This window comes from Poecilia formosa, unplaced genomic scaffold (assembly GCF_000485575.1).
Source record: "Poecilia formosa unplaced genomic scaffold, Poecilia_formosa-5.1.2 Scaffold4, whole genome shotgun sequence".
NCBI lineage: Eukaryota > Metazoa > Chordata > Actinopteri > Cyprinodontiformes > Poeciliidae > Poecilia > Poecilia formosa.
This window is the reverse complement of record NW_006799943.1, coordinates 2,749,227-2,767,184: the sequence shown is the minus strand read 5'-3', so window position 1 is coordinate 2,767,184 and position 17,958 is coordinate 2,749,227. Positions and strand designations below refer to the sequence as shown.

Sequence of the window (17,958 nt, the reverse complement as noted above, 5' to 3'; positions counted from 1 at the left end):
AACTGCAATAAGGACACCCCTTGGACATAGAGTTCATCTGTGTGTAATTTAATTTACAAGACTGCTTTATCTGTCATCCAAAATTCAAAGGGGAATAACGGAACCATTAAGGGTGACCCAATTCAATATACCGTAGATGTTGGTCTGATGTCAGCCCAAAAAAATGAGTATCTGACTACATCAGCCTGCATCTAAAATCTCCGATATAAGCATCTAATTACCAGCATTTGGCCCAGCGTTTCTATCCAGCAGTGCTTGTATCTTGCACTCAGACCCATTGGATAATAATAAACAGGTCAGTCGTTCTCATGTCTACTGTTGTTGACTATTGCTCTCTGTTTGAGTAGAACCATGTTTTCTAACATTCCATGCTACAAAACAAGTTAAAAACGTATGAGTCGTGCTGACATTGTATCAGTTCGATATCAGCACCAGGACATGGGAGTTAACATGAACTTATAGTTGAGTCAAGGAGGACATTGATCAGAGAGGCAGCTGAAAGGTTTGTGGTCATTCTGTAGAGATCCACTGCTGAGATAAAGAACACATCAACCACATGGAAGGTGATCCACAATTTGCCTACATGCAAAATGCTATATGTAGGAGAAAAATTACACTACGCATGACTGTGAAACATGGTGAGGATGGTGTGTGATGTAGTGGGGATGATATAATGCTGTTTGAATGTTTTTCTTTAGCAGGGAGTTTATTGGACATGGTTAGAGCTAAACACTGGGCAGTCCTTGGAGAAACATGTTAAACATTCTGATCATGTAGCCAGTTCTTCAATGGAATAGTTTAGATCACAGTATACTCATGTGGTTGAATGGCCTAGTCAATGTTCAGACTTGAATCCAACTGAGAATCTGTGGCAAGACTTGAAATTTGACATTCACAGATGCTCTCCATCCAATCTGACCGAGCTTGAGCCGTTTTGTGAGGAAGAACGGGCAAAACCTTCCGTCTGTAGCAAAGCCGGTAGAGATGTACACAAGAAAAGACTGTTGGTCTATCATCTGAAATCCAAATAAAGTATGTAGAAGTTTGATGTAGTAGCAAGACGAGAACAAGTCCAAGGTGGAATGCCCTTCCCTGTATGCAAATTCCCCATTAGTACAGAGTTTGCTTTTAACTTCTGATACCCGTGTAGAGTTTATGCTAAGACTTGAGGACAAACACTTTACAGTCGTCATATGTTTTGTCTTTAGTGCTCCAGCTGAAAACGAAGTGTTCTCACTGGATCTGTTTGGCTCTTCGGCAGCTTTGCTCTGTTGATACCTGAAGTGTTACAGTCACTTGTGGTTTGTTTTTATTGCTTTCTTCTCATCATTAGCCTCTTCAAGCTAGTATCTCTGGAATAAACAGACTTGGCCTTGAAATACCCTCTCTTGATTAAACTTTAGGAATAAAGATAGGAAGACGAAAGAGAGCTGGAGAGGATAAATAAGTTATTGACTGTAAGGAGGGGTGTATGGTGAGATAAGAATAGAGGGGAAGTGTAGGATTCTCTTTCCCAGAATAAACTTCTTCCCTGGAAGTACAGCGTATCCACCATGCCATCATCGGTTTGCACCGACGTGTCAGAGCTCCCTTATGTTTTTATTTGCCTGTGAAGGAGGCGAATAAGATTGTGAGTCCCAATCTTCAAGTCCAGATCTGTTTTAACGTCACTGGCATGTTTCTGCTTCCAGGGAAGAGTCTCTGGTGTTCGACTAATGACCCAGGATGTAAAGCATGCACACTTGTTAAAATAAGAGGGGCGCCGGGATATCCGGTGATGACCGTAAGAGCCTAGGAATGACATCAAGAGGCCTTAGAGCTCACAGTAATTCATAGGGCTTTCAGTGTTGCACGCCAGCCCTGAATTGTTGTGATAGCAGCAGCTAACTGGTTAGCTAACCAATGACGTTGCTTTATAAGTGGGAAGGGACAGGTGCAGGGTGTCCTCAAAGTAGCAGACATAACGGCTGACCACAAATGCTTGGGAGTCTTCAGCAGTGTGTCCTACTGCATATATATACACGCACACACACACATTACACCAGCGGGGAAAGATGATGCACACAAAACAAGACCTGTTTATTTTGATCAGAGTGCAACTGTACCAGCATTGATCCTTTAATTTTGGCTATAGCGATACATCCACGATGATGTGTTCAAGAACAAGATGAAGTCACATTTTTTTGTTTTTTTTTTTGTTAAAACTAACAATTTAAGTTTTTTATGTATTACTCTATTTGAATAAAATAAATAAATAAATACTTAGCCTGGTGGGGAGGAAAGTAAAGCCTGGTGGCCCAACAGGCTAATAATACACTGGGGAAAACAATGGTTCCTCTGTCAACACAACAGGGTAGTTAAAGAGCAACTTCCTTTCATACTTCAAAATAAGAGTCACCAAAATAGACCCAACAGTGTGCCAAGATTAACACACTCACCATCACAGTATTGGTTAATAAACGAGTGTGTTCGCTGCTTCACGCAAATTTCTTTCAGTCACTAGTTTATAATCAGTCGGCATCACTTTTGTTTTTTTTTCTGTATCGCGGTGAAGGATGAAATTCAGTTTATATACACCATCAGATGTTATCATAATCAAGTTTCATGTTGCTGACCTAATAAAAAATTTATCTATTTTCATTGCCAGTTTGAAGAACTATCAATGATCTTCACGCTGCGTACAAAACGGTTAAACGAGGTCCCGCTCCATTTGCCAAGCATTGTTTTCTCCAGAGCTCCTTCTGTTTGCTGCTCAGTTATGTAACGAGTACTTCCTGTTTTGAAATGACGCTGCAGTCAGCCCACATGCTACATCTACCTGTTAATCAGAACTGGTCTGCTTACAATCCAGCATGTCAGGTTGTTTTTTTTCCGGTCCTACTTTCTTTGATCTTTTAGGTTGTAGTTGCTTTTCATTTCTTTGATGCATAATGAGTTTTTTTTTCACACATCTGAAAACTCCTGATAGAGGAAAAAAAAAAAAAGAAAACCCCCTAGAAACAGGAAGTGCATAGTAGTCTGTCTACACCCACTTTGTACCCGCCTTCTGTTTGACTTCAAAAAAAAAAGAGAGAAAATGAAGAAGGGGGAACTGGGAGGATGAGCTGGCTAGCGGAGAGTGCAGGTCCTCCTTAACTCTGTTCGACCACATTTATTCGAGTGATTTCGACGGATGGATTGCTGACCTTGCTCAGAGTTCCATCTCTGCGGTTTCCTCCGTTTGCCGGTTGTGACTGATTCTCTTCTTCTCTTCTCTTCTCTCTCCTCACCATCTCTGGATCCATGCAGTCCTCCAGCTCAAACTTCAGCAGAGGCGCACTCGAGAGGAGCTGGTCAGCCAGGGGATCATGCCACGTAAGTTCACATTTTGAATCTCTAAACTGCACCGTTTTCTTGTCTGTTTCGCTGAACTTGCATTGTGTTCCTTCACATCTGACTGTATGCAGATGATGCAGTTTAATTCCTTAGAAAACCTCATGCATAATCAGTGTTACCTTAAGACAAATGTTGGTGAATTTCTGCTTTTTTGGGGTGGGGGGTTACTACCTCCTGATGTGCCTCAGGTAGTGTTTCCGTGTCCCTAAACTGAGGTCATGGGTTTAGCTTTTTCTATTTCCTGTATCAGTATGCGCTGCATATTGGCACTGTTGAGCATTTTGTTACATTACAATTTAATTCCGTCTTTAATTCGACTATTTGCTGTTGCGAACTCAAACCTCCAGCCTTCAATGACATTTTGCGAACAGTCAGATCGCAGTTTCCTCTCTTCACTTCTCTTCTGAAGATGTTGGCCCCTATCTGTGTTATCGGTATGAATAAGTACATTCCGCATACATCGCACACATTGCGTCTTTCTGCACCAATTTGTGTTATCAAATAGGGCAGCTTCCTCTTCTTCTCCAGGCACTTCCTGTTTCATGAGTTACACACAACACAAGAGGCAGTTGGTTCATGTTTTTTTTTTTCCTGTTAGTTTCGACATAAAGAGTGCCATTTTATTAAATTTTTTTTTATCAAGCGTTTTAGTTCAGGTCTAAAGTCGAAGGCAGCGGTCAGTGTTGCACACCAAGAATGTGTTAACTGCATCTTCTGTGTGTGATCTCAGTGTGGAGAGATGTACAGAGAAGTTGATATTTACTGTTTACCATGGCTTTATTTAGCATGACCAGACAGTTTAAAAGCAGCTATTAAAAGAAGGGGTAAACTAGAAAAACCCCTTTTTTATTTTTATGTCTGCATGAAGTGCTTGCGTGTTCACATTTTAGAGCAAAGGACTATTTCAGAGCTTCTTAGCCCTGATGCAGTCAGAACTCTTTTCATTCAGTTGTTTCTTCTCTTTAGTCTTGATCTTTACTCTAAGCAGAGCTTATTTTGATTTCTTTGGGGGATGGGGGGTTGAAACACATTTGTGTCTGAAGCAGTCACCCTACTGATCTTCTGATGACTTCTCCTCATTCTGAGCCACAGCCGCCCAGCAGAGGCCATCAGTTTCGCACAGATTATCATCCTGCATAAAAACTGTAAATCTTTTTGTGCCAAGTCTGCATGCTAACCCCGATATGTTGACTTTTCTTTTCTTTTTCATTTTTCGTTTCAAGCGAAAACCCCCATACAATCCAACAGTGTCACTATAAGCAGTATTTCTGTAAACGTTTTAGCTCGTGATATGAACCTAAGGATTTATTTCCAGGAGTAAAGTAAAATTTCAGTTGCCAATGTTGGTGAGTAACAAGTTTTGTGTGGTTGGAGTTAGGGATGCACCGATCCACTTTTATCCTGATGCAGATATGTGAGGTTTAGTATCAGCTGATATTGGTCTGGTACAGAGAAACGATGATGAAACAACTTATAACGTTTCTGTTTCTTTTTTAACACAGACATCATTTCAACCAGTCTCTGCCTTCAATCAGAGACTGGTTGAAGGCAGTTATTAAAAACTCCTGACTATGGGTTGAATATATATGTGTTTATTAGTAGCTCAGTTACACAGGTTTAGTAAAACAGCATTGTTCTCATGCATTTGTAAGCAATGTCTTTTGTTGTTTATTTCTCTCATAAATACAGTAAACAATTACAATTTTATTTGCTTAGCTTGACCCCAAATTTGTTTGTTTGTGACCTCCATCTGGATGCCGACCCCTACTTTGAACACCACTGTGACACTTTTAAGGCTAACCGTAATTTGTTTGACAACTTTTTTTTATCTAAACCAGATGATGTTTATCCACATTCTCCACATTACTATAGGAAAAGGAAAACATAGGCAAAACATTATGACCAGGGTGGCTGCATAAATAAACATTTAAAGAAGGGCATAGCTTTAAGGGAGATCACTGAGACGTTGTTCTGCCTATAGGTGCAAAGCTGAACAGGAATTGTCATATAATTCAGTTTTCTTCAACTTTTGTAGATGTGGCTACTGTATCTGTTGCTGTTATTTCGCCTTAAGCGTTTGGTATCTTGGATCAAATGAGCCCTTTAGTTATTAAGTAAAAATTCGACCACAATTCAAATGAGTTGCCATATCTATGTATGGATATTGTTGAAAAAATTGCAAACAGACTTTTAGATTGTGTTACTTGATCGCTGTTGATGTTTTCACATGAAAAAAGCATGATTGCATCATTGCAGTGGTGGAAGCAGTTCAAGGTGAGAACCAGCATCAAGGTTTCACCTTGGTTTTAGCAGCTGGGGTTAGTGTGAATGAGTAACTTTCCACAGTCTGTCGAAATATTCTTGACTCTGGTAGCTGACCCACGCCCACCCAGTCGCTGTCATTGTGAAGCTTAAGAGTTCATTAGAAAGTGAACAGAAATTAAACAATGCAAACAGCATCAGCTGTTCTTGGATGCATTACATCTTTCTAGGATTTGAACATCCAGAAGATGTTCTGTGGAGCTGTGTGTGTCTGTAGGAACATGGAGGGCATTGAAAGAAAGTGAAAGCTCTAATTAGTTCATGGAATAGCTGTTCCGAAACGTTTCACTTCTTCTTTTCCTCGTTCAGCAATTTAACCAAGTTGTCCCAAAAGGAGGAGGCTGCTGTTTTGGAGTGTTCTATATGATTCTGATTCTGGTTTTTATTACTGGCTGAAATGCACCAATCAGTGATTTTTTTTTAATTTTTTTGTGGCCACTTTCCCCTCCAGTATGTTTTTCTATTCTCATGGAACATTTTGTCTGTCCAAAGAAAATGTCTACTATGAATTTAAAAAATTATTATTTTTAATAATAATAGTTATGAAACCTTGGTAGCATAAACAGATGCTACCACTTATACTCGCAATAAAAAGCAACTGCTTGTCCAGTCGGTGAGAGAACAAATTCTTTTGCTTAGCAAAGTTTCAATAAAGATTACTTTATCTTTGTGTCGTTTTGACCTCCTGACCTTTTGTTGTTTGATTACCTGTACGCAAGTTTGTTTAATCTTCAGCTGTTGTCATCCGGATTGCCTCAGATCCCCCACCCAGTCATCAGTTGCCTCTAGTCACACTGTCCTCATTCACACACCCTTGGCTGGGATTTCACCAGCTGTTGGCCAATCAGATCTTTGCTACGTTACATCATAACTGCCACTGCCCTCCCAATATCCTTATGCTAACACTTTGGTTCTTTTTGTTATGCTTCTGCTTCTACTAAACCATGAAGTTAACAAAATTTGCTGGATGATGAATTGTCCCAGAAATGGTTGTGATAAATAATAATATTGTCATTTTGAGAGCATTTTAAACTAATATAATAATAATAATAATAATTAATAATTGCTTATTAATGCAAGTCCCCACTGAAAGATATATATAAAAAATGACTTCTAAAGAACATTCAGCATTAATTCAGAAAACATTCCAAATGAACAAATAACCAAAAATGTCAATAATTACAGTGGATTTTGAAGTTTCTGTAACCAAAATTGCATTTGAAATCACCATTCAGCTCAGACAGGGAAGACAGGCAAAAGTGGCAGGTAGTGCGAGCTAACTACTTCACGCTGGGTGTCAATTGTTTGCTGATTCTTAAAATGTTACATTGAAGGGGAGCGTCTCTTTAACGACTGTTGTCCGAATGAAAATTATTGCACTGCTTTTATTTTATCATACAGATTAATTTATTTATTGCTTATTCTGACAGGCTTAAATGAAGAGAAAATTTGACGTGATAATTCAATGTGAAAACGACATAAATACAATACCTGACATTAGCTAGAAGTGTTAGCTCCATATGCTAATTTCTTATCTCGTTTCGCTAAACCAGCTCTTATTTTGGGTATTAATCTATCTAAGTTCAGGATTTCACTTAAAGTGCTCCTAGTAATTTACCGACTAACAGTCCAAATTGCTGCTGGTGGCAGGATCATATTGTGGGGATCCTGTAGCAGACATCTTTAAGGTTTCAGCTGAAATGTCATTAGTCTGTGGTTTGAATTAGCACTTCTGACCTTCCCTACATGCAGCTACTTCTGCTTTGACTTGCTGTTCAGCCAGAGCGCTGTGCGTTCTCGCTTGTTGAAGCGAGAGCTGCCAGTCATCCCAGTCCGAGTGTCGTCTTATCTGCTGTTTTGTTTTGTGTTTTTTTTTTTTTAACTTTTTTTTTTTTTTTTCATCCTGCTTCTCCATGCAGCCCTGAAGAGCCCTGCAGCCTTTCACGAACAGCGGAGGAGTCTGGAGCGAGCGAGGGTGAGCAGTCACCGTGGGTTTCCTCTACTGAGGCAGCAGCTTTATGCACAAAATGACTCCTTTTCTTTCCTGCAGAATAAGTGATTGATTAGAGGCTGTTTGGATTATTGGTGGTAATATCAATGAGCATTTAGCAGGGAGGTTAAGGTAGAGTTGTGACAAACAGTTTCTGGTTTGTAAAGGTTGAAACAAAGTGTTGGAAGTGTGCACTTTCTTCTCTGGAAGAAAAGGCTTTGTGCTGTATGTTTGCCCTGTACCACCTAGCAAATTTGTTATTTGCTCGTCTTCAGACTGAGGACTACCTGAAGAGGAAGATCCGGAGTCGTCCGGAGCGCTCTGAGCTGGTCAGGATGCACATTCTGGAGGGTGAGCATACGAGAAAAATGAGAAAATGTGTAAAACTCAACTTAAGCTTTTATGTAATACTGCTCATTTCTCTGCAAGAATCATGTCTCGATTCTTAAAAGGATTCAATAGATCCAGTCTTAATTGGGTTAATGACGTCGATTGCTTTTGCTTTTATCGGCACCAACCATCTGTATATTTTGTTCTTTTGGTTTTAAACTCAGTTTGAAATCAAATAAAGGAAGTGGCGCAGGCCCCTAGCTGCTCAATATCTGCAATCTTCAGAAACCTAACTTCCTTTTAGCAGTGTTTCTTTAACAATTCTTCTGCAAGACTTTTAAAAGAAACTCCTTGTCATTTCCCATTGTGAAAGAAGCACAAGCTCACTCACCTGGGTGGATCTTGGTCATTCTGGAGAACACAACCAATCAGCTGGTGATTTTTCTTTTCTGCGTCCTCCACAGAGACGTCGGCAGAGCCGTCCCTGCAGGCCAAGCAGCTGAAGCTGAAGCGGGCGCGGCTGGCCGATGACCTCAATGACAAGATCTCTCACCGGCCCGGTCCCATTGAGCTGGTCCACAAGAACATCCTGTCTGTCAGCTGCCCTCTGCAGTCCTCGCTGCTGGGTAACTGCCGACGCACACTGAAAACACTAAGTTTAATAAATGAAAGTTTATTTTGCTACATACCTCAGATGTACACAGATTAATCATTTCCTGTTCATAGACCTTTTTTCACACTTGGTGACCTTATAAACAGGGTTAAACTTGTTATCAACAGTCATCCCTCTGTTGCCAGCTTGCTGAGTTTGTTGCTATATTCAAAAGAAGAAATGGGTGTAGGCCGAAAACGAAGTCAGGCTTTTTAAAGGTTGGTTATCGGCCATAAACCTGCACCAAGACTTGCAACTCCAAGCTTTGGTGGATCTCATTAGCGTTGGATATAGTTGACCAGAGGTCTGCAGGCTTAACAATCCAAAGAACCATTTCAACCCTCAGACCAGATGAACAAAACTTGTTCTGCACCGTAAAAGTTACTTGAAGTTTTGAAAAGAAGACGGACGGCTTTCATTTATGATATTTACCATAGCAAATTTGTCATTAAAAAAACCCCCCACAATTTTCTTTTTAAATATATTTTTAGATTTTGAATGTTAAAACCTCGTCAAACTCAAAAACCTTTGTAAAAAGAGGATGGATATATTTTCTTCTGTGGGATGTTGATATAACTATTACATCTTACAGAATATTTTTGGTCTACTTTCTATTGCAAATTTTTTAGTTTACTGAAAATAAGACAAAACTAACTTACAAGTAACTTTTCAACAGAATAGGAGCTTTTTCCCATCTGAAACAATCTGCCAGTGGAACTACCACTTATTCATAAATATCAATAAACTATTATCCTTGAACAAGCTCCTATATCTTGCTGAAAAGTTACTTGTAGGTTAGTTTTGTCTTACTAGAAACTACACCAGAAATTCTTGGTAGAGTTTTGTGGTTTTGCAGTGCAAAAAAAAAAAAAAATTCCACCTTAATGACAAGAAAAAAGTTACATTCCTAAGAATGTAACTGCTACTTTTAGAAGTTCGATGCAATTTATTCAATGGAAAAGCTTCTAAAACATCCATTGTTTTAGTAGTTATTTGATACACGACCTTCCAAAGAACCAGATTACGCAAAATGGATTCAAAACTACTTAGTTACTTTTCTGAAGTTTCCTTTAGATGTCCACTGATTGGTAAATAAAATCGTTCACACCATGTTGCATGGATGCCCCTATATTCAGTCGTGTATTTGTGGCCAGGCATGAGAAGTGTTGTTGAGAGAGGTTCCGTATCTAATCGCACTGAGCTTCAGCTTTTTTTGCAAAGTAGAGCGTTCAGAAAATCCTAAATATCGTTTTCCTTTTGTTGTTCTGGCACATAAAATTAGGAATGCACTGATAAACTTTTTTAAATTTCCAATAGCAATATCTGAGCTTGGTCAAACGTAAAAACAACTTTAATTTGTTCAGTCAGTGCAATCAGCCAATGCAAAGTAAATAAACTGAAACGAAAACAAGTTGACTTTGTGCAGGAAATATTTTCTTAAATGATTTGGAAAGTGCTATTAGGAATTCTAAATGTAACGTAAAATAATAAAAGCAGGATGTCGCTCAGAGCACAAAGTATAGAATTAGATGGAATACATCTCCCCTGTTAGAACATCGTCACAGATACCCGATCTAGAATTTTTTTCAATATCGGAGACGATACAAATGCTGATATCTGATCGGTGCATCTCTACATAAAGCCCACAAAAATACACCGTTTGTGATTAGAATGTGACAAAATTATGTTCACAAATCTTAAACCACTATTATTATTATTATTATTGTAAATTCATGAGATTTGACCAACCTTCTGATCCAGGAAGATGGTGTCACATTCTGGACACCAGAAGGTGAAGGAGTATTCGTGCTGAGCATTTTTAACCCTGTAGTGGCTGCTGCTGCCAGTGTACCAAGGACTTCCTGAGCTGTTGCACCACAAACTCTGTCTTCACGTCAGAGAAGCAATAAGAACGACCAGGGTTTCCCTCCCTGCTGGATATAGAAACACGGGAGGATTCATCCTCCTGCTGGAAGCTGCAGCGTTAAAAACAAAGCGCTCACTTCTGGCTGAAGCATTACCACAGCCACGTTGCGACAGAGCAGCCACAGAGCACAACATGTTGTCCAACTTCTCTAAAGTCACTTCATTGCGACATTTTTCGGATTTTGTTTGAGGAAGACGAAGGTCCAGCTGTTGTTACGGCAACCTGAAGAATCCGTCTCTTGTTCCGTTGCAGATTCCCCGAAGGGAGCCGGAGGGGAGAGCTCCTCTCTAGACGAAGACAGCAGCGACGCTCTGTCACCTGACCAGTTAGCCAATCACGACTCTCCGCTGAGCGCCGTCACGCAGCTGTCCCCATCCCACGTGCTGGCCCAGAATGGGGACATGTCCCCCACGCAGGTATTACAGCTCATCCTCCCAGCCGAATGAAGCAAATCACGGGAGAGATTCCGCGCCGTTAACCACAGCCACGTCTTCAGTTTCTCACACAGCCCCCTCCTCCACCTCCTCCGCCTCCTCCACCTCTGGTCAGTTTGTCGGACTCCCCGCCACTGCCAAAAATAACAAATGGGTTGGCGCTGAGCTCTCGCCTGTCTTCTGGACACCTCAAGGTACGCAACATTTAAAGGGACAGTGTAATGTAAGGCAGACTTTTTTACATCATCATGTTATAACGTTATTCCCTCATCAAAAACATTCATGGAGTTTTGCCTTGATGTTTTCCATTCATGTTTGAGAAATTCTTTCATCTCCGTGGGAGCTGTGCAAAATGTCTGGGTGGACCTAGCCCTGCCTTCTAGACATGGCTCCTCCCCTCGCAGCTACATTTTTCAAGCTTTTTATCTCACAGAGCAGCACTCATCTGTGACTCGCCCATTCTGCTCCTTCAGACTAGCCAGCAGCGATTAGCAAACACCTGGTGGAACTGCACACCTGCTGAGCTCATTATATGAGCTACTTATCAGAGCAACACTGGTAAAAACGTTGTTAAAGGGTTAAAGAGGAGCCATGTTGTGATGACTTCCTGAAGGCAGAGTTTCAGAAAAAGCAATAGTTTTTAAAGAGACAGGCCCAATTTCAAGCCGATAAAGTATGAAGTCAAATTTATATACGTTTAACATTTTTATAACTGATGGTAACAGTTCCTTGATTGTGCTGTAAAATGGCATTATCCACCTGGAAAAACCATAATACAACCCCTTAAAGCATTTGGTGTCAAACTTGCCTCAGATTTGATCATTTCTGAAGTGATCTCTGTTATTAGAGCTGGTGTTACCGGTTCGCCTTTCCTCAGTTTTTAATTTGTTGACTTCCCTCCATCCCCAAATCCCATTTTTGCCCGCAGTCCCAGGCTAAGATGAGTTCAGACCGCCCCCCACAGAGATCAAAGAAACCAAAGGACAACAAACCTAAGGTCAGGAAGGACTTTTTTATTCTTCATTCAATTGTGATTTTAATGTTTGGAAATCTGATGAAAATTGAGAAAGTGACCAATTGTCTAGTTATTTATTTTGCCGTTTTTTTTGTTTTTTGTGTTCAGCTTTAAAAGATTTTTTTATTTATTCATTTTTTGGCCTAATTTCAGTTTCTGTTTTATTAAAATTATTCCTCAAAACTGTGAGAAACATCAAAATGGGAAGGACTTCTGATATTTTTGGTGTCTGTTCCTTTAAATATATAGAAAGGCTTTTCTCGGTAACGTTGACATTTTAGCATGACCTTAATTATTCTTTTTCAGAGAACTCTGCATCAAAAGAGGAACGAATACCATTTTTTTTTGTTTTTTTTGTTCTACCACAGTGAACTCAACACTGACACAGTCGGACATCTGTCTGTGTTTTACCAGATCTGTGTTTGTGACATCATGGTCACAAACTGCATTCACTTACTTGGGGTTTTATGTGTATCACAGGAGTAACATAATGCATGATTGTATATTCTTGTAGAAATAAAGTGTTTTGCAAATCTTTGACTCCAGTAGAAACGCATCAATCAGCCGACATCAGCCAATGTCCCCATAACTTACTCTGATCAGCAAGTTGAATACTGAAAATTTCTTGCACATTAAATACATCCAAACTAAGTATATGTTTAGTCTAATTTAATCTTCAGTTTCTATTCAGATCTAAACTACAAAAATCCAAGAACCTGGAAACATTTTGCTTAAGTAGGAACGTACCAATATGAAAATCTGGGCTGATATCTGATATTAATTTGGCTCTTCTAGCTGATAACCGCTATTTACCAATATATTTTATATGTTTATTTTGTACATTTTATTACACTTTTGACATCTTGTAAAAGCGACCCTCCTGACACACAAATGCATTAAAAGGTGCAAACAAATTAATAATAAAATTCCTTTTTTTAAATAAGAAAAACGGTATATAACCTAAAATAAAATGACAGTTTTCATTTAGTGAACACTTGATCATTTGTAGTGAAAGATGCACGTGTAGTGAAAAGATACTTGAATCATCAACATGTGAAAAGCTCGGCCCTTTCTGCTTGTCTTGGCATCAATACAGTTTATTGTTCTGTTGGTTATTTTCTATATTAACCAGTTAATAATTCGATAGCAAAAAGTGCTTAATGGAAAATTTTTAAATTATTTTTTGCATAATTTGAATCTGGGGAAGCTAGAGTTATACCACTTGAGTAGCTCTGGGTAGAACTTACTGCTAAATGTGTTTTTGTTTTACAATTTTGGCTTAATTACTACTCCTAATATGATGTTCCTTCAGTATTTTGCCTTTTTTGAGTCTGTATACTCCATTTAACAATTAATCAATTACTAAATTAGTTGACAATTATTTGAATAATTTGTCCTCACGATTAATCAGATTAATCGCCGCTTCTGACGGTTTTGCTGTATTTATTTATTCTCTTTTAAAAATAAAAAGCATTGATAGCCATTCAACTTTGTGTTGATCGATCACATAAACTTCCAATAAAACACATTCAAGTTTGTTGGTCTACAAACTTGAATGTGTCACGTTGCGTAATAGTTTGGTAAGGAAAGCCTCCGAGCTTTGACGGAGTCTCTCATGGCGAAAGTTGCTCATGTCCCGTCCTCCGCCCCACAGGTGAAGAAGCTGAAGTACCACCAGTACATCCCTCCGGACCAGAAGGCCGACAAGGAGCGCCCGCCTCAGATGGACTCGTCCTACGCCAAGCTGCTCCAGCAGCAGCAGCTCTTCCTGCAGCTGCAGATTCTCAGTCAGCAGCAGCAGCACTACAACTACCACACCATCCTGCCCGCCCCTCCTAAGTGAGCGTCCGGCATAGCTTTGTGTGTGACTGATGGGTGTCCTCCCCTCTGCTGTGGTTAGCTCATTTTAGAGCAAGTTCACAAAGTGTGTCATTAAAAGCAGAAGTGCGAGCTAAAAACGATCCTTCGATGTTGCGTGTCGGTAAACATTTGCCTGTGGTGCAGACGCAGACGGGGGAAGCTGAAGTTTTTGATTGTAGTGTTGGACTGCGCTGTTAGCAGCTGCTTTATCTGGGTTTTATTTGCATTGATGGGCGCCTCTGTGAGGAGAGATGTTTGAAACTTTGTGCCGTTTTCTTTCACCACACAGGCCACAAGCTGATCAGCCTCCCTCCTCCAGCTCAGGCCCCTCCCCCTCCCGCACGACTCTCACCACCACGACCACGGCCCCCTCAGCTCAGACCACAGCTGCCCGTCAGAGCCAGGCTGCAGCGGCGGGAACCAAACCCACCACACTTCCAGCCAACCTGGATGAATTCAAAGTAAATTCAGCACCTTTACTCTGTGGTGAAGCTTATTTATCTCTAACAACTAAGCTTTTGTTGAACTATAGAACTGGATTGGACAGCGGCTATTGGCCACTAGAGCTAGTGATGGACACCTGAAGGCACCATTGCTATTCATAGAGTCATGTCCATGAAACCAGACTGTTCCAGTGCGGGTTGAGCAGGAGTCTGCCACAAAAATGCTTGTTTCTCGTCTTTGTGCTCTAAAATATGGCTTCAGTTAAAGCTGAGAAAATTGCCAAAGTTTTAAAATGTTAAATACATTTTCTCCCTAGATATAAATCTATAAGCAGTTTCGTTTCTGTCGGTTTTGTCAAGATGCAAGAGAGAACTAAACAAATTTCTTTTATATTGGACATTAATTTGATGTAATTGCTGAAGTAGGAGTCATAATTTGCTAAAATTGAAAGATATACTCCTAGACTTTATGAAATATTTTGATGACTGTTTGAATATCACAATGTTCTATGAACAAATGATGCAGTTTGCATGTATTGAACTTTTAGAAATGACAGCAGTTCAAAACTACTGTTTGTCTCGCTTAGTCGGCTTTACTCCACACACAGACCTGTTGCCGTGGAAACTGACTGACAACAGCTCTCGCTATCCAAAAGTGCAGTAATTACAACATCTCTAAACAGGCAAACATTTCCCACACAAAACAATACATTAAAAAAACAGAACCTTCTGTCTGTTACAGTTTTTTGTTTTGAGACTTGATGTTTATTTTGTATTAATCAGCGGCCATCTGAACACAGTGGTGGTTGATTAACTCAATTGAGCATCTGCTCTACTGATGATCTGGAGTGTGGGTCGTCTTATTTTAGTGTTACACTAACACACCAAATTGCTCAACACATGTACACTTTCATGTTGTCAAAGTCAAGCTACCATAGTTGACCTACTACCCACTTTCTCAATTAATTATTTTTTTTTGTTAAAACTTAATGTGAAATGTGATATCCTTGAATTCTTTATCATTAGTCATAGTATAGACAATATCACAACATTGCGTCCCTTTTTCTGACTCTTTGCGTTACTCTAACATTTTTCTGACCACCAACATTTGTGACTCAATGCATAGCATGTATGCGCATGTATGTTGCAAGATAAGTTGTATGATATCCAATTCAGTGATGTAAGTCAGTGGTTAGCTCGTCAACTTTTGAATGACATTTCTACAAGTTTAATCCCAGACGATTCTCTTCACATGTTCAATGTTCAGCTGCATGCGGTGAGATATTCCTCATTGTTCCTCTTCTTCCAGGTCGCCGAGTTGAAACAAGAACTGAAATTGCGCGGCTTGACCGTTTCTGGAACCAAGAACGATCTCATCGAGAGGCTCCGCAATTACCAAGAGCAAAGCGGCAACACCACGGCGGCTTTGAAGAGCGCCGCGGCGCAGTCGGTCCAGCAGGCCTCTGCCTCTGCCGCCGCCACCAACACCACCACATCGGCTTCAAACACAACCCCCACCTTCGACCACCAGCCGGCGGACGGCGCCTGCTTTAAGCTGGCTTTGTCCTCGCTGGCCCAGGCTGTCCCGGGGCGGGTCATGCGGTTCGGCAGCACCAGCTCCAGCCCTCCGGTGTCGCCCACGCCCTCAGAACGCTCATTGGCCGGCTTGAGTCCCGATGAGACGAGCTGCAATGGGGACATGTTTGGGGAAATGGTGAGGCTTGGACTGTTTGTCAGCGTTAGACTATTAGACTACATTCACGCAGGCAAATGTGACCTCTGCAGAGGTCTGAAAATCAGCATCAGTTTGTTTGTCCTTTACTAACAGTTTTTTCTTTCTTCCATCCTTTAGGTGACCTCTCCCCTCACCCAGCTCACGCTCCACCCCTCTCCTCAGCACCCATCAAACATGGCGTCACTCCCACAATCTTACTCCGTCATCAAGGAGGAGATCCAGAGCTCCTGCAGCGTATCCAAGTCATCGGCCAAAGAGCCCCTGGCTGCGGGAGCCATGGAAACATTGTCTCTGGACAAGGACCAGATGCTGCAGGAGAAGGACAAGCAGATCGAGGAGCTAACCAGGATGCTGCGGCAGAAGCAGAGGCTGGTAGAGACCCTGAGGTCCCAGCTGGAGCAGGGCAAGATGGCCGCCGGGGCGGTGGTGGTGAAGAAGGAGGGAAGCGAGAAGAGCAGAACACCCACAGAGGTGAAACTCCACACTCTAATAAAAGCTTCATCTGCTCAGCCGCCGGCGCTCCAAAACGGCGCCGCTCTGGTCGTGAAGGAGGAGGCGGAGCCTGAGAAAGGGATGGAGGGAGTGACAGAGGAGGCACAGGACAAGAGGCTGGCCCAGCCAATGCAGTGCTCCCAGGAGACGCTGCTGAGGCTACAGCAGATCCACCGGCTGCAGCTGCAGCAGGCTGAGCAGCAGAAGCGGCAGCAGCAGGCCAAGCTGCAGAAAGACTCAGAGGGGAAGGCCAACCGACACAAGCAGCAGCAGCAGCAGAAGAAAGAGGCCCTGCTGCTCCATCAGCAGCAGCTGCAGCAGCTCATCATCCAGCAGACCCAGCAGAAGCAGCTCCAGGCCCAGCAGAAGCTGGCCCAGCAGAACCAGGTCAAGCAAACACAAGTAGACGTCCCAGCTCAGCAGAAGAACCCTGTCCAGAAGAGTCAGGTGCAGCTGAAGCAGGTTCAGGTGCAGATCCAGAACCAGAAGGCGGCAGTGAGCCAGAGGAAGCAGCAGCGGCTGCAGCAGCGGCTGCAGCACAAACAGCAGACGGCCGCAATGAGCGCCCAGCAGGTGAGACAGGTGTGGTTTGAGTAGGGGGGGTGATATGGACTTTTACTGGGATGACTTTCATTCCAATATTAGGTGATATTATTGTGACTATTTAATGCTTTTAGGATTGGATGATATGGCAGAAAAACACGTCAGTGAATAGGTGTTTCATATTGGTCAACATCGATATTTATCAATGTTTTAAATATCTGAAACATTGCCAGACTGGTAGAGTGACTTTTCCTGTTTCATGGAGTTTTCACTCCATCTCATTGTTTTGTATTTTTAAGCAGTTATGAGGCACGATGGTAGAACCAGAGACTGCTGCTGTTGCTAGGTAACCATAGTGAGTGAGAGTTAGTTAATTCTTAGCTGACTGTGATAAGTTGAGCTGGTAAAGCCATTCTATCAGACGCATCGTCTACTGATATTGATCACACGTCTATGACAATATAATATTGTTATTGATTTATTTTCCGGCCCTAATTTTTCTTTTTAGGTAACTTTATGGCTGTCACCATGAACATTTGAAAAACTTTCCCATTTAAAATATGCTTCTTAGGAACGTCATTTACGTTAAGTGTGACTTGTTTCATAAGCTGCACACAGTAACGACCTTCAATCATATTTTTGATATTACTCGTATCTATTCGTGCTCTTATGAAACAGTGGAGAAAATGTTAAAAATAACATTTCCCTTGAAACTGTCGGTTTTGTTTTATATTTATTTTGTTAATTGAAATTTATAGAATTGACTATAAATCAAAATCCTTATTTACACTAAGGATACAATAAATTCCATCACTAGGTTGGAGTCAATAAATATCAGGT

At 41.1% G+C, this 17,958-nt stretch overlaps 1 protein-coding gene across 4 annotated transcripts in view; it reads left to right on the top strand.

The window, feature by feature from the left end:
• mrtfab (myocardin related transcription factor Ab) overlaps window positions 1-17,958 on the top strand; it is a 51,736-nt gene that overhangs the window by 28,436 nt on the left and 5,342 nt on the right. For all 4 annotated transcript variants that reach the window (XM_016675442.1, XM_007559990.2, XM_016675455.1 and 1 more), the window contains 11 exons: window positions 3,289-3,354; window positions 7,617-7,672; window positions 7,963-8,038; window positions 8,482-8,643; window positions 10,849-11,012; window positions 11,093-11,224; window positions 11,959-12,027; window positions 13,700-13,884; window positions 14,195-14,366; window positions 15,658-16,062; window positions 16,201-17,148. In XM_016675442.1, the coding sequence (XP_016530928.1) occupies window positions 3,289-3,354; window positions 7,617-7,672; window positions 7,963-8,038; window positions 8,482-8,643; window positions 10,849-11,012; window positions 11,093-11,224; window positions 11,959-12,027; window positions 13,700-13,884; window positions 14,195-14,366; window positions 15,658-16,062; window positions 16,201-17,148 (2,435 nt within the window). The remainder of the gene's footprint in view (window positions 1-3,288; window positions 3,355-7,616; window positions 7,673-7,962; window positions 8,039-8,481; window positions 8,644-10,848; window positions 11,013-11,092; window positions 11,225-11,958; window positions 12,028-13,699; window positions 13,885-14,194; window positions 14,367-15,657; window positions 16,063-16,200; window positions 17,149-17,958) is intronic.